This window comes from Bos javanicus, chromosome 14, assembly GCF_032452875.1.
Source record: "Bos javanicus breed banteng chromosome 14, ARS-OSU_banteng_1.0, whole genome shotgun sequence".
In the NCBI taxonomy this organism is placed as follows: Eukaryota; Metazoa; Chordata; class Mammalia; order Artiodactyla; family Bovidae; genus Bos; species Bos javanicus.
In genome coordinates, this window is record NC_083881.1 from 52,386,480 (window position 1) to 52,404,073 (window position 17,594).

The following is a 17,594-nucleotide window of genomic DNA, read 5'->3' on the forward strand; positions in this document are numbered from 1 at the left end:
TGTTAGAGTACTTTAACATGTCCAATCGTATGTGGCTAACATTCTTTTCTCTTCTTATTCCAGTTTAGATTTTATGTAGAGATTCAGAAACATTTTCATTATAGGGGCCATAGGGGAGCCATAGTGCATATTGATTCCAAAAGAAAATAGCCAATTTACAGGTTACCCAATTGCCTTGTGTCACAGGGTTTTCTAAATTGTGCTATTTTCTGTGGAATTCAGTGTGAACCTGAGGAACATCTATTTCTAAAGGAAGTGCTCATCAAAGGTGCCATATTTCTGTTGCTAAAAATAGTTATCATTTATCTACAGTTCAGGCACAGTATGAACATTGATTTGATAGCTTTTCCAATTCTTCCTGTTTGCCTCAGGTTGTCGAGGTAACACAAAAGTGTAAAGAAGTGTCTTGGTCTCTATTATGTTGATGTTTTCAGAAAACTTTAGATTCATATCTCCATAAAATGTTTATCAACTGATCGAGATCTTGAAAAATAAGCAACTAGCTAGACAGCATTAACCCTCATCATATAAGCCAATAAACTGAAACAAAACAAAGCAGGTCAATGGCAGTATTTTTATAGAATACAGAATTTCGGTGTTAGTGTCTATACACTAAATCAGATGGCTTTCTAAAGAATCTGTGTCCTTTTTTAGCAAATATCCTTTGAAATAATAGAAATGAATAGAATTGAGTTTAGAATGCTACTGCTGCTAAGTCACTTCAGTCGTGTCCAACTCTGTGCGACCCCAGGGACTGCAGCATATCAGGCTCCTCTGTCCTTGGGATTCTCCAGGCAAGAACACTGGAGTGGGTTGCCATTTCCTTCTCCAATGCATGAAAGTGAAAAGTGAAATGGAAGTCTCTCAGTCGTGTTCGACTTTTAGCGACCCCATGGACTACAGTCTACCAGGCTCCTCCATCCATGGGATTCTCCAGGCAGCAGTACTGGAGTGGGGTGCCATTGCCTTCTCCGGAGTTTAGAATAGTCATCCATTAAAATGAATAGAATCATTCACTCTGCATTTTAAGAATTCTATTATAATCACTGAAAAATGTTATCACAAAGTTAAACTATTATTTAGATATTAAACATATATTAGATCATTTTATTCTCTCTAGATAAATATGAATAGGCTAGATTTAAGATATGTTAAAATCTTTATGTATATTTATACTAATCTCTATGAAAATTAGAAATGAAATACTAAGTATGTTAAATTATGGACGTCAACTTTCTTACATGTTTATGGCAGATATATGTGTATGTCTGTATATATACTTATTATATATATTTATATGTAAATTATGTTTACTAAACCTATGTAGAGCCAGCAGAATAAAAAATGTTATGTAATTCTAATATCAATTTATTGGTGGGTAGCAAATAAATATGGTCTTATATAACTAGAAAAGGTATAGCTAGCAGTTGATGAAAACCCTTGCTTACAAGAATTATTTTCAACTAGCTTAAAACTAAAGACATTATAAGCCATGTGTAGGTTTGTCCCAGGCCACAAGAAAAGAGATCTGGGTGAGACTCATCAAGCCTAAAATCTAGGAACTGGGCAACAGTACTAAGTCTCTTCCATTACTCTGCATTTATATACTTCATTTTCTTTCTCTGTAGATTGGCCATATGGCAAAAGGTATATCCTTTCTATTTACATCTCAGTCACATACGGAGAAGGCAATGGCAACCCACTCCAGTACTCTTGCCTGGAAAATCTCACGGACGGAGGAGCTGGTAGGCTGCAGTCCATGGGGTCTCGAAGAGTCAGACACAACTGAGCAACTTCCCTTTCACTTTTCACTTTCACTTTTCATTTCCTTCATTGGAGAAGAAAATGGCAACCCACTCCAGTGTTCTTGCCTGGAGAATCCCAGGGACGGGGGAGCCTGGTGGGCTGCTGTCTATGGGGTTGCACAGAGTCGAACACGACTGAATCAACTTAGCAGTAGCAGCATATACAGCAAGATTGTCTTGATCTCAGTTTCAGATATCCAGAGACAGAATCAAAATGTTCCAACTTTTGTATCTATCTCTGGTCTGATCAAGTGACCGGTAGTGAGTTAAATAAAATCATAGCTGTGGTTAGCCCACTTCTAGGAGGGACAGGAGAAAAGGGAAAGCTATGAATTACAGAAGCACTCTGCATTTCTTAATTTTATTTTTAATATGTTTATTTGTTCATTCTCCTTTTCTATAAAGATTTATGTAGTAGATTTTTGGACTTTGATATAATTATTAAAATATAGGAATATATCTCTTGTAAGGGATGTCAAACACTCTAGCATTAGAAAAAAAGGTATTAAAAGTAATTTCTCTTTTTATCTAAAATATTGTTACTTGGAACAATTTTAGCTAGTAAGGAAAATTGCTGTCAAAATGATTGATGCAATGTCCAGATTAATTATGGAGGAAATACCAAACACAAATATTTTGCTAACTGCTTATTACTCTAAATTGAGCTCTGGTATTTAGAAGACACATTATATTGATTTAGGACATGTTATGTAAAGGTATTATAAAGTATTTTTAATTTGACTTTTAGATATTTAATTCTAAGTTATTTAACACTTGGATATTTAACCCTACCAAAATATCCTTGATGAAAAGCTCTGTCTTGACTACGAGACTAAAAAGCATCCACGACTGAGGAGTAGGGAGACAGAAATAATCAACTAAAGACAACATGATCAACTATTTGTGATCATCCAGGATTGGTCATAAAGTAATGCTGCTGCTGCTGCTAAGTTGCTTCAGTCGTGTCCGACTCTGTGCAACCCCATAGATGGCAGCCCACCAGGTTCCCCTATCCCTGGGATCCTCCAGGCAAGAATATTGAAGTGGGTTGCCATTTCCTTCTCCAATGCATGAAAGTGAAAGTGAAGTCTCTCAGTTGTGTCCCACTCCTATTGACCCCATGGACTGCAGCCTACCAGGCTCCTCTGTCCATGGGATTTGCCAGGCAAGAGAACTGGAGTGGGTTGCCATTGCCTTCTCCGAAAGTAACGCTCACTTCAGTTCAGTTCAGTCGCTCAGTTGTGTCCGAACCTTTGAGACCCCATGAATTGCAACATGCCAGGCCTTCCTGTCCATCACCAACTCCCGGAGTTCACCCAGATTCACATCCATCGAGTTGGGATGCCATCCAGCCATCTCATCCTCTGTTGTCCCCTTCTCCTCCTGCCCTCAATCCCTCCCAGCATCAGAGTCTTTTCCAATGAGTCAACTCTTTGCATGAGGTGGCCAAAGTACTGGAGTTTCATCTTTAGCATCATTCCTTCCAAAGGACACCCAGAACTGATCACCTTTAGAATGGACTGGTTGGATCTCCTTGCAGTCCAAGGGACTCTCAAGAGTCTTCTCCAACACCACAGTTCAAAAGCATCAGTTCTTCGGTGTTCAGCTTTCTTCACAGTCCAACTCTCACATCCATACATGACTACTGGAAAAACCATAGCCTTGACTAGATGGACCTTTGTTGGCAAAGTAATGTCTCTGCTTTGGAATATGCTATCTAGGTTGGTCATAACTTTTCTTCCAAGGAGTAAGCATCTTTTAATTTCATGGCTGCAATCATGAAAATAATGCTAGAAGTGGACAAATAGATAAAGGCAAGCCATATTGAGGAAATTTGAATTTTTGGTTGTGTTTTGGTTTGGGGTTTTTTGGGCCATTCCTTACAGCATGTGGAATAGTTCCCTGATCAGGGATGGAACCTGGACTCTTCGCAGTGATAGTGAGGAGTCCTAACCACTGGACCACCATGGAGTTCCCTGCATCTCTATAAAGAAATATAAGTTCTGTTGAGTTGCCTCTAAAACTTGCCTTTCTTACGTTTGGTTACTTTATGTGATGATCCCTACAAAATATGTGGAAGTATGATTTTTGGATTAAATGACTCTTCTAAAATAAAAAAAATAAAACAACTGTAGCAATTATATATGAATTCCAGTTTGTAATTGAAATAAGTACATAAGTACATTGAATATTACATAGTGTTTTGTTACATTAAATGGTGAATATCATAACATGAATTTTAAAGCAAAAGAGTAAAATTAAACTTTTAAAATTAAAATATTCTGATTATTTTGAATAAAAATTCTTAAAACACCTTAATTCAATTTTTCTCAGGGCCCAAAATTGATGCTCAGTGAAAATCCCTTGCATCTTAAGCATCTTAAACATATGTGTTATCCTTTTGTTTTTATGACTTTGTCTTTTTACTTCAATTTTGTTAATTTTAATTTATCAAAATTTTATTAGAAGCTGCCTCAATTTTCCTTGGGCAAAATATTTAATATAACTATAAAAATACTAAAAAACACCAATATACAACATTTAAAAGAGGGAATAAAGAGTTAAAGAAGATAAGTCATACTTACTAATTAGATACATCATAATTTTCAATGCATTTGCAAACAACATACTAATTTGAAACAATTTAAAGAAAATTTTATTTAAACATTAACTGCAATTAAAATGATATGGATTTTTAAAAATCTTGATATAAAAATAATTTTTAAAATTAATTCTTGCATTATATATAATTACTTATACACATAACACTTGTATTAGTAAATATTGGTAAGAAAATTGTTCATAAATTATTTTACAAGAATTTTCAGAATTATATAATGGAAAAAATTTTATGATGCTTGTCACCTCATGCGAAGAGTTGACTCATTGGAAAAGACTCTGATGCTGGGAGGGATTGAGGGCAGGAGGAGAAGAGGACAACAGAGGATGAGATGGCTGGATGGCATCACAGACTCGATGGACATAAGTTTGAGTGAACTCCAGGAGTTGGTGATGGACAGGGAGGCCTGGCGTGCTGCAATTCATGGGGTCTCAAAGACTTGGAACCAACTGAGCGATTAAACTGAACTGTTTTTCTACAAATTTTCAAGTTATTTATGTTAGAAATTATTTATAGTCAGAAGGGAATTTACATGGCAAGTTGGAAAAGGATGCAGAGATATGTAAAATATACAATTAAGTGTATTGATCTCTGGAAAATTATTAATTAAAAATTCAGTAATATTTAGAAAACATTTTATAATATGTTTAGAGCATTTTGAAATATTTAGTTTTTTTTTTTTTTTTTTTTTGGCTGGCTGCACTGTGGCTTGCCAGATCCTAATTCCCCACCCAGGAATCAAACCCATGTGATCTACACTGAGAGTATGGAATAATAACTAGTGGACCCCCAGGGAAGTCTCTAGAGAATATTTTGATGGTTGATTTGAGTGTAACAAATTCTGAATAAAAATCAGTTTCTAAATCTGTGTAATTCTAGATCTATTAAATATTTGGTGTAGATATTTGTGGGGCTTCCCTGGTGACTCATTCGGTAAAGAATCCGCCTGCAATACAGGAGACCATGGTTTGATCCCTGGATCGAGAAAATGCCCTGGAGGAGGAAATGGCTACCCACTCCAATATTTTTGCCTGGGAAATCCCATGGACAGAGGAGCCTGGTGGGCTACGGTCTGTGGGTTCCAAGAGTCGGACAGGACTTAGCAACTAAACCACCACCACCAGATATTTGTGAATTTGACAAAAATTTTACTATTTAAATGTGTTAATGATGTATGGAAAAACTGTAGATTTTAGTTCTATGGTATCTGGTTAATATATAAATCAGTATTTATTATGACTTCAGAAAAGATTACAGATGTTAGGAAAAAGCCTTACAAGTTTAAAAAAAAGAATGTAATCCATCATGTTTCTCATTCCTTACTAATATAAAGGTTGCTGAAATAACCCAAATGTACTTTTCAAAGAACAAATAATGATTTAACTTTATTAAATTATGAAAAGGATATCACTGCATTTTAAGAAACCGATAGACTTGTTAAACCTTTTTAAGTAGTCAAATAATTTTATACTAAGTCATTAGTCCCCATCCCTTTAGTTGGTCCAACATTTTCAAGACTCCCGAGCTCTTGATATATGGTGGTGAATAACATAGAACCCTTGGCTGAGAGAAGCTGTTTTGGTGTGTGGGTCAAATGGAAGAGAGTATTTTATAGGATAGGTTGATAACACTGATAAAAATGAAAGGAACTATGGAAGCACATAAAAGACAGTTTTCCTGATCTGTTTACTGCAAGGAGAGCTTTCTAGAAACTTTATCTGAGCTAAATCTTTTAAGGTAAGATCTAAGAAAAAATTAGTTTGGAAATACATACCATGTGGAAGGAACAGTGTCAAAACATGCATGCATTATGGGAACTGCAAAAGTTCAATATTATACGAGCACAATCTGAGTAAAATAAGTGGTTAATGGTGATGCTAGAGAGATGGCTAGTGATCAGATTATAGAGGCTTTTATAAGTCAAGTTAGCATGGTGTAGCTTTATCTTATGAGGGATAAGCCCATAAAGATTTTAAAAAGGATAATGTTAAAGTCGAACTTTCATGTTGAACAAATCACTCTAACTTCCGAGTGAAAAATAAATTTAACATGGTCAAGATTAGAGAAGTGGAGACAGGTTAGATGATTATTATAATTGGCTATAATAGTAATTTTCAAAGTTTGGTCCTTGATCTGCAGCAGCAATATTACCTAGGAACTTGGAAATGTGGATTTAGGAATCTCCCCCAGATTTACTTAGTCAGAAATTCCTGAGGGAGGCTCAGCTCTTTGTTTGGAAAAGCCCTTCTGGTGATTAATATATCTGCTAAAGTTGGAGAATCATTGAGAATCAATGTCAAGGACTGAAATAAGTTGTATATGTGGAGAAAAGGGAAGGGGACAGTTTCAGAAAAATTTAGAAAGTAAAATGGTAGATTAAGAGGGGAGATTTATGGGTGAAGGGTGGCCATTAACTGAGATTCAGCTAAAATAATATTGCTGGGTTGATTGAGGTGATGGTTTTTGGAGAGCTGGCCTTACAAAAGAACAAAATTGCCAAGTCTATATGATCAGGTGTATAAATCACACAAGGAAGTAAAAAATCTGTAGCACCATATTGTACAACTTCAGGGAGTATATGAATGGCATGCTCTGGAGCATAATTTGAAGGATTTGGTGTCTCAGTGGTAAAGAATCGACACGTCAGTGCAGATTTAATCCCTGGGTCCGGAAGATTCCCTGGAGAAGGAAATGGTAACTTACTCCAGTATTCTTCTGGGGAATTCTATGGACATAGGAGTCTGGCGGGCTACAGTCCATAGGATCAGTCACAAATAGTCAGACATGACTGAGCAACTTAGCACATATTGAATACAGCATGAAAAGTGCTCCCTGGAGTAGAGCAGTATAGTAGCACTGGACAAAATCAGGCTTTAAGAGGGTAAGAAATTTCCTGGATGCAGAGATGAGGCTGTAATGGAAGACATTATATGAGAAAACTGGAAGGATAAAGGCTGTTATGAGAATGATTATTGGAACTGAATGTTTTGGTTGTAGCATAATTCTTGCTAATATCAAGAATATGAAGATGGTGGAATATAGCTGGTCTCAATATGAAAAGCCTTAAGGCAACAATTGAACATTTTCAGACTCCACACAGTGGGGAAGGCTGAAGTGGCAGACTCTAATAATCCTTATCTTCTCCTGTCTCTAATTCCTTAATAAATCCTGGTATTTTCTCCCTGTAATATATTTTAAGTAAACAACCTCCTTTCTATGTCTGTTGCCACAAGTTGGTCAAACTTTATCCACTCAAATCTAAAATGGCAACACAAGCTTCATAATTAGAATTACTGTTCATCATTCTTCTGTTTTGTGGTTTCCCCATACCGTGGCTAGTTTAATTTTTTAAAAATATTATTTTCTATAGAAATTTTAGTTGCTGTGAAACCTTTAGCAATTTTATGTTTTTATTTGAGAGATTCAAACACTATAGCCTGCTATTTGAGATTCTTCAGAAACTGAGTATATCTCTGTTCTAATAATTACTGCTGGAATTTATTTAAAATTTATGTCCCATGCCTATATGGAGTGAATATATTCTATTTAATCCTTATATCTCAAATTAAATAATATCATCTTCACTTTTATATAGGGAATTAAGTTTCAAAGAGGAGATAGAACTTATTCAAGTAAGATCAGATTCAAAGTTAAAGCCAAGTATACATGCCTCTGGGGTCTATTTTCTTTTTCAGCTGTATCTCTTTGTTTACCACTTTTCTCCCAAATCCCCAGTTCACTGTGTAAATTATCCATGTTAACTAACCAAAAGTCCTCTTTTTTCCTAAACTATTAATATCATGGTATATGTTTTAACCACTATGTATTTTCTCTTAATATTATCTTTTCTACTATTATATCAGTTGTTTTCAAACTTCAATGTTCATTAAAATCTCTTGGCTGCTAAGTCACTTCAGTCGTGTCCATGTTCTGTACAACCCTATAGACGGCAGCCCACCAGGCTCCCCCATCCCTGAGATTCTCCAGGCAAGAACACTGGATTGGGTTGTCATTTCCTTCTCCAATACATGAAAGTGAAAAGTGAAAGTGAAGTCGCTCAGTCGTGTCCAACTCTTAGCGACCCCATGGACTGCAGCCTACCAGGCTCCTCCACCCATGGGATTTTCCAGGCAAGAGTACTGGAGTCGGGTGCCATTGCCTTATCCAAAATCTCTTGGAGGACTTGTTAAATCACAAATAACTGGTTGCTAAGATTCCAGAGTTGCTATTTCTGACAAGTTCCTAGGTGATGCTGAAGTTGCTGGTCTGGGACCCCACCTTGAGAACCTTTGTTCTATATATTTATACAAGTTGAATATCCCTTAAAAGATCCCCTGGAGGAGGGAATAGCAACCCATTCCAGTATTCTTGCCTGGAGAATCCCATGGACGGAGAAGCCTAGTGAGCCCATGGAGTCGCAAAGAGTCAGACACAACTGAGCGACTAACTCTAAAAGCTTAGAGCAAATAACGTCTTCCATTGTATTTTTCTGTTACCAATACAACCTTCAGTAAACACCTTCATGTCTAATCTCATATTGAATTTACTGTCCTCCATATTCATTTGCCTCTTATGTTTTTAGTTATCTTTATTTCTGCATATGTCTTTGTCCATCTTCATGTATATATCTTTATTTAACTCTTTGTTTGTCTATCTTATGTTTATATATAGCTTATCGACCTTTTGGCATCTTACAAATTTTCTTCAAATTACAATGGCAAAAAGTTTGACTTCTGTGTATACATTATATTCAAGCATTTGATGCTGAATGTACACAGAGATCTGTTACTTTTTTTCTTTGGTCTTTTTTTCCCCATTTTTACTTTAAATCAGATTTCCATTTTCTTCCAACCTCTACCATTCAGAATTTCTTTTGAAAGCATTTTGTCATCCATATTTTTTTTCTTTTTTCTGTCTGTTGCTGCATTTGAAGTTACACTGGAATATTTGTTTTTTGTCTGTAATTTGCTTTAGGTGGGAAGTGTTGTGCAGTTCCACTGCAAAAAAGGACATCTTCTTCAAGGGTCTACAACACGGACTTGCCTTCCTGACCTCACATGGAGTGGAATTCAGCCTGAGTGCATACGTAAGCATAAGAAATTATACTTATAAAGGATAAGACTTTATATGCATTATTTTCCAAGTGTGAAAATAAATTTATGTCCATGTAAATGGTGAGTCACATTATTTCTAGGTTATTATAAAACATAATTCACATATATAGTGTTATTACTATAGCATACCCCCGTGCCCGGTGAGGAGCATTATTTTTCAAGAAGCCAGAAGGCACAGGGAACAGTTGTGTTCTTTTTGAAAAGCTTTTGTAACTGTGTTCAGTTTGGTCACATGGCGATTTTAGATAATGATGATTTTTTAGTTCATAGAAATGTACCTATGAATCTGAAGTACTGTGAGATATAGGAGGCTCCAACATAGCGACTCAATCTTTTTTTTGCTTTTTTTTTAAACTCTCTGAGAACCTGAGTAAAGCTAGAAACATCCATGAAAAGAAATATGCATGTATACCTTAACCAAATCATTGAATATTGCTTAGAATTTCCTTAAGCTTCTAAATGTGCACTGACCATAAGTTGGAAGAACGTTCTAACCAGATTGAATAAGAAAAAAGATTAGTAAACCATCTTTTTTGAATTATAGTTAGAAATAAATTTTAGCTGGTGAGTTATCCTTCCCCCGCCCTCTTACTTCCTCATTTTAATCTCTTCCTCCATCTTTTTTGGGTGGGGAGAAAAATAAAGAGTAAGCAGGAATAGAAATACTAATCAGAAAGACATCTAGCTTTTAGGATTTCCTGAAGTCCAAATAAGTCCTGCGAATTTACTCTGTCCCTGTCAGAATCATCCAAATAATAATGGGGGCTTATGTGGATCCACAGTTTACTGAAAAGCAGTAGAACACTCCACTGAGAAGTCATGTCACATGCCTGGCTGACTTATACTTAAATACAGCAAAATTCCCTAAAAGAGAATTCCTTACAGTGTGTACGTACTTTAGAACAGCTGTGTGGGATGTGACTAGACCTTTCATAGTAAACCAAGATTCTTTGGAGACCTGCACTTGGCATACGACTTAAATAAAATTAAGTAGCTTCTGTTACTGCAGAGCATATCAGAATTTCTAATATGTGCATAATTAGGGTTAAGAATATAGCAGAAACAGACTATTTGTGTTTATTTCCCTAATGAGAATGGACTTTTATTAACTGAGTTGTATTAAATATAATCCATATAACATTATTTTTTACATGTGTTAAAATATTAGATATTATTTACAGTTTAGTTGTTTCTCCACTCAGAAAAGAATGCAAAAATTATTTTCCAAACAAATTTGTCCACAGAACATTCTTTCTCAGACAGGGTCTGTATTCATGAACACATGATTAGATATGTCTTGTTTAGCAAGAGAAGTCTTCATAGCATCTCTTTCTGACTAAGAATGTGGTGGTCATCATAAGACACAAAACAGGTAAACTGAGGGGCAGGGTCAAGTAGTGTCATAAGTGAAATAGTGGAGTTAAGACAGAGATTTAGTAATGGGTAAAACCATGGAGGAAAGGAGACAAAAAAATCAAATGAATGAAAAATTACTGCTAGCATATGGACCTAAAATATGGCCAGAAAATGCCATGTGCAAAAAATTATTAAGTTGTACTTTCTACATTAGGATTATTACTAGCAAAGCAACATATTGAATTGTTACTGAATTTAACTTTAGAAAACATACCTTTTAATTTAAGTAAATATAGTAAATGAAAAATTACAAATTAATATTTCCTAAACTGGTACAGAAAATCTGAGTTTGATAAACTTTAAGAGTTATCTTACTGCAGGAGTTAATAGATTCTTTAAAATGCTAATATATACTGACTCTCCAGAATACATCTTTTATTTTTTCTCTATTTATTTTTTAACATCCACCAGTGTTCCAGAGATGATTGTTTAGAAAATGCTAGTCTGTGAAAACATTTACATTTACATTGATAAGCTTTCCTTGATGCACTGGAATATCTAAAAGTATATTTATATAAAGGCATTGCTGTTGTTTAGTCCCTAAGTCATGTCTGACTCTTTTACGACCCCGTAAAAGAGCCAGGCTCCTCTGTCCATGGGATTTCCCAGGCAAGAATACTGGAATGGGTGGCCATCCAGGGACTGAACCTGCATCTCCTGCATTAGGCTCATTCTTTACTACTGAGCTACCAAGGAATCCCGTATAAAGGCGTTAACATACCTATAAAAATATATAATGATTCCAATCTCAAAATTTTTTAACATGTCTGTAAAACTGAACATTTTTTTTCCTTTATTTAACATAGCCCACAGCTGTAAACAGCCAGAAACTCCTGCTCATGCAAACGTAGTAGGAATGGACCTTCCATCCCATGGGTATACATTAGTTTATACCTGCCAGCCTGGCTTCTTCTTAGCTGGTGGAACAGAACATAGAGTGTGTAGATCTGATAACACCTGGACTGGAAAAGTTCCTGTTTGTGAAGGTAAGCTTTCTCTATAAAAGCTGGCAGCAGAAAGATTTTGTACTGACTTGGCTTTCCTCAGATATAAGAGAGAAAAAAAATAATTAACTTAGGAACAAAAGTAGTAGTGATGCAGTCATTTCATGCTCTGTTTTTTTCTTCTTACCTTTATTACTTTTCCTAGTTCTCTGCTCACAGTAAGTGTATTAGTTTTCTAGGGCCACCATAAAAAAGTACTATAAGCTGGATGGCTTAAAAGAATAGAAATTTATTCTCTCACAGTTCTGAGGCCAGAAACCCAAACTCAAGGTGTCAGCAAGGCCCTGTATCCTCGGAGGGCTCTAGGGAAGAATCATTCCTTACCTTTTCCTAGCTTCCTATGGCTTCTTGTTATCCCTGGCTTTGCTTGGCTCCTAAAGGCCTCCTAAATTCTGCTTCTATTTTCGTATGGCCTTTTTTCCGATGTATCTCTGCGTGTCCTCCTCACTTAGAAAAGCAGCAGTCATTGGATTTAAGGATTATCTCAGTAATATGTCACCTCAAGATTCCCACCTTTTTACATCTTCAAAAACTCTCTTTCCAAATTAGGTCATGTTCTGAGGTTCCTGGTGAACATGAATTTGGAACATACAATATTCAACGCACTTCAGTACTGAAAATTGCTCCCAGCATTCCTGAGTTTATATCCTTCTGGTAGAGTAAATCTGATAGAAAGCCTTTCCCCAAATTTGGTTAGGAAAGCAGTATCCAGAAGTCTGATTGTCACAGTTTTTAATATAATCAGTCTCCAAATTAATTTCTCAGTCAGGATTATATGACAGTTTGACCATATCTAGGTGATGTGTTTACCTGTAGCTGCTTTACTCGATCAGGACAATCTCCATCTGGACAAGATATAATGAGTTTAAGAGAGGAAAAACAGTTTCCAGAAGAAGGAATAAAATAAGTTTTTCTAGAATTCTTAATAAAGTCATCAATACATTTTTTTCAGGCCTTTAGTTCTTGATGTCTTCAAGCATTCACAAATGTAAATGACCTTCTCCTTGTGAAATGTTTCACTCTCTTTGCTTCTGTCGGGCACTACAGATTTTTTTTCTTTCCAAAGTTTTTTCATGATAGAAATCCCTTCTATGTGAGATGTTATTCTTTTATTCACTTGTAGTTGTCTTTTTCCACTCTCCTATCCTTTCATCTGCCCTTTTCCAACTAGAATATAAGCTAAAAAAAAAAAAAAAGCCAGAAACCGTGTCAATGTATTTACAAGTTTAATTTTGAACACTTGCAGTGCCTTACATGTGAAAAGTGTTTAATCAGTATTTGTTGAATAAATAAATATTTTATCTCCTCAAATTTTTGGCTACACATTCTCCATTTCCCTTTTAAGCTTAATGTTTTCTATCTATCTTTTCTAAAGCTCAGTTCTTTGTTTTTTCTTCCTTTCACTCAGTGTTCTCTCCATAGGTGATCTAATTCATTCAAGCCAATGACTTAGTCTCTTCTAAGAAGGTTATTTACAAATTAATATTTCTAGCTCATATATCTGCTCTTAGTCCCAGACTTATATTTTCAATTGCTTACATGATATTGCTTCTTGAATTTCTCAAAGATATTTAAATAATACATGCAAATATAAACTCATCAATTTCCCTTCACCACTGTTGTCTCTTGATGTTCCCTAACTTAGTGGTACCATCATCACATAATAAATAGAAATCTAGTAATCACCTTTGACATCTTCCTGTCCCTTTAAGTCCACCAGAATTTGAGTAGCTTTAAACAAAAAAATCTATCCACTTCTCAGTTTATCATCACTACTACAGCAGTTTAACTTAGCATTATCTCTACTGAGACTACTGTAATGGCCTTTTAATTTCTCTGTCCAAATCGATACCTACTTGTTTCCAAATTGTTCTCTATCTTTCAGCCAAGCTGATGTTCACCCAAATGACTTCTCTTTAAAGCCTTTAAAGACATTACATTGCTCTTAGGTAAAAGATGTACGTCTTTACAGGTCCACAAGCACTGCATATCACAGCTGATTCAACTTTGCAGACATATTCAGCACCTCACATGATTCTGGGCTCATTTTGGTTTGGCTTGAAACTCTAAGTCTTTACTTTTGAGTCTAGTCGATTTCTTATGACACCATGGGATACCTTAACAATTTTTTTAATTCAGTTTTTATTCCTCTTTCTTTTTTGGCCATGCCACAGAGCTTGTGGGATCCTAGTTGCCTGACCAGGAATTGAACCTGGGTCTAGCCTATAAAGGAGCTGAGTACTAACCACAGGATCACCAGTGAATTCCCTATAATTTTTAACTCCTAAACATGAAACCTATCCAAATTATTTGTCCTTAAGCAATAGGAACATACCCTTAGCCCTCAGCTTCAATGTTGGAATCAATTATTTCCATGTTGATTTATGCCTTTAAAATAAGAAATAGGATGCAAAAATGCTAAGGTAGCACTAATATTCTCTTTGCCACACTGGATTCTAATGAAGATAATTATTAAAATTGTTAGCTGTACAACAGTAATGTTGAGTGGGGACTGAGATGCTATAGTGAACAGAACATTTTGGAGAAAGTTCTGATATGTCAGAGAATAAAATTGACAAGGCATCACATTGTGAATGTGTGTGTCTGTGTGTTATTAATTATATTAAATTTTATAAACGTTTTTGTTTCTTTTCATAGCTGGTTCCAAAATATTGGTGAAAGATCCTAGACCTGCACTTGGAACACCCAGCCCAAAGCTAAGTGGTTAGTCCTTTCAAATGCTTTTCTAGTAGTCATGGTTTCTAAAGGTGTTCATTGACAAAGTGACAACCATTTATTTAGAAAACTATATTTCAACATGGGAAAATGGTGCATTTTACTGTTTTGAATTTGAAATTTAAAAATGTATATTATCAGATGTTGAACTTCAAGCAGTGTAATACTGTGACATGTTAATATTCCAAAAATATTTTGTATAGTTCTCTCTATGAAATTTCCCTTCAAGAATATCTGCAAATAGCTATAAAATAATGGCAATGTTTTATTTAAAATACTAAAATCAAAATGAGGCTTATATATAATTTTTAAATGTAATTTTTTTAAAGAAGGAACAAAATACACTTGGAGTAGAGAGTAAAAGTTTACCAACTTCTAGAACTTGTTCAGTTTATTTTCAATGATTTGATTTAAAAATAAAATTATTTAATCATTAAACATAGGGAACTTGAAGTTCTACAACCATAATGTAATTCCCATTTTATACACTGCCTACCCTAAGACTCTGGAAAAGATACTTTCTACACCTGGGCCTCCATTTCTTTATCTGTACCAAAAAATAATAATAATGATTAGATTAATATGAACCAACTTCATTGAAATGAAGTACGAAGTGTCTAGCTCATGGTAGGGCCTCAGTATATGAGACCTGCTTTTTAATGTATTAGTAAATATTATATTTACATGGTAGAAATGAAAAGCTACACATAGAATTAAAGCCTCAGCATCTAATCTTTACCTTGGAAATAGATTTGGTCCAGTTGTAATTAGCCAGGTATGATGTTAGAATATATTTGTAATATTCGTATTACAAATATATTTGTAATATTTGTTGGTTTCAGAAGTTCTCAGTGTACATACGGTAAAACTGGACTGCCTACCAAAAAAAAAATTAGTCTGAAAAACTGATTTTTTTCAACAGTCAGTGAAAACAAACTGAATTTCTCTAAAGTAACCAATGAATATGTCATCATAAGAGAGAAAGCATTTCATGGAATCAGAAAACCACAATGGTCAATCAATGCCCAGAACTCTCCAAGAAAGATGCTTTCTCTGGGAGCCAGAAGGGTGCTCAGAATAATAGCTCCAGCACATAGCGTATAACCCTAGACTGTCTTCAGCAAAATATGGCCAGTATCCACCAATCAGGCTGACAATTTTTTTTAAAGCATATGGAAGAACTAAGCAAAAACCTAATATGTGTGATATAATATTTTAAAAAATTGTTAGTTGCTCAGTCATGTCCAACTCTCTGCAACCCCATGGAGTGGTATAATATATATACATATAAATATTTCTCATCAATCAATGAAATAATATATATTTTCTTTAAAATTTCATGGGAAAGCTATGAGAATTGATCATATATCAAGAAATAAATAAATCTACATAAATTTCAAAGCAAAATTAGTCTTATCTGACCATGACACAGTTGAAAGTCAATAAGAAAATGGATAATTTTTTTAAATGCCTCAGTGTTTGGAAATTAAGAACAAAATGAATACTAATGAATAATTTATGAATTGAGGAAGAAATTAAAATGGAAAATATAGCAAGAGAGCTTAATTATGCTGAAAAATCTAAATATCAAAACTTGGGGACTAGCAGAGGTAAAGATGTGAAGGAAATATAAAGCTTTAAACCTTTATATTAGAAGAAAAAAAAGCCTCAGAATTGATTAATGTCCTGTTAAGAATATATAAAAAGTATAATGGAATGACAAAAATAAAGCAGAATTCAATATAATATAAATGAACAAATAAACCAAAAATATCTGAAGATAAAATAATCTCAACAGAGCCAAAGGTAGTTTTTTTAAAAAAATGTTCAAAGTGAAAGTTTTCTGGTAAGATTGATCAAGAAAGGAACAAAAATTAAATAACATTTCAAAAGGAAATGTGATAACTAGAGAATATATTGAATAAATTAATACTATATAACAGAAAATACCAGACAACCTTAACCTGCCTCCTGAGAAATCTGTATGCAAATCAAGAAGCAACAGTTAAAACTGGTCATGGAACAGTAACTGGTTCAAAATTGGTATAGGAGTACATCAAGGTTGTATTCTGTCACAGTTCTTATTCACCTTATATGCAGAGTACATCATGCAAAATGCTGGACTGGATGAAGCTCAAGCTGGAATCAAGATTGCCAGGAGAAATATCAATAACCTCAGATATGCAGATAACACCATCCTAATGTGGAAGAAAGCAAAGAGGAACTAAAGAGCTTCTTGATGAAGGTGAAATAGGAGAGTAAAAAAGCTGACTTAAAACTGAATATTCAAAAAACTAAGATCATGGCATCTAGTCCCATCACTAAATGGCAAATAGATGGGGGGAAAATGAAAAACATGGCAGACTTTATTTTCTTGGGCTCCAACCACTGTGAATGGTGAATGCAGCTATGAAATTAAAAGACACTTGCTCCTTGGAAGAAAAGCTATGACAAACCTAGACAACATATTAAAAAGCAGAGATATCACTTTGCTGATAAAGGTCCATATAGTCAAAGCTATGGTTTTGTCAAAGCTTACAGATGTGAGTTGGACTATAAAGAAGACTGAGTGCCAAAGAATTGATGCTTTCAAACTGTGGTGCTGGAGAAGACTCTTGAGAGTCCTTTGGACAGCAAGGAGATTAAACCAGTCAATCAGAAAGGAAATCAGTCCTGAATATTCATTGGGAGGACTGATGCTGAAACTGAAGCACCAATACTTTAGCCACCTGATTTGAAGAGTTGACTCATTGGAAAAGACCCTGGGAAAGATTGAAGGCAGGAGGAAAAGGGGGTCATAGAAGATGAGATGGATAGATGTCATCACTGAACCAATGGTCATGAATGATAGTAGCTCAGTTGTGTCCAACTCTTTGCAAGCCCATGGATGTAGCCAGCC

At 35.0% G+C, this 17,594-nt stretch overlaps 1 protein-coding gene across 1 annotated transcript in view; it reads left to right on the forward strand.

The window, feature by feature from the left end:
• CSMD3 (CUB and Sushi multiple domains 3) overlaps window positions 1-17,594 on the forward strand; it is a 1,469,335-nt gene that overhangs the window by 1,428,220 nt on the left and 23,521 nt on the right. The window contains exons 64-66 of the mRNA XM_061439111.1: window positions 9,400-9,511; window positions 11,762-11,941; window positions 14,618-14,683. Coding sequence (XP_061295095.1) covers window positions 9,400-9,511; window positions 11,762-11,941; window positions 14,618-14,683 — 358 coding nt within the window. The remainder of the gene's footprint in view (window positions 1-9,399; window positions 9,512-11,761; window positions 11,942-14,617; window positions 14,684-17,594) is intronic.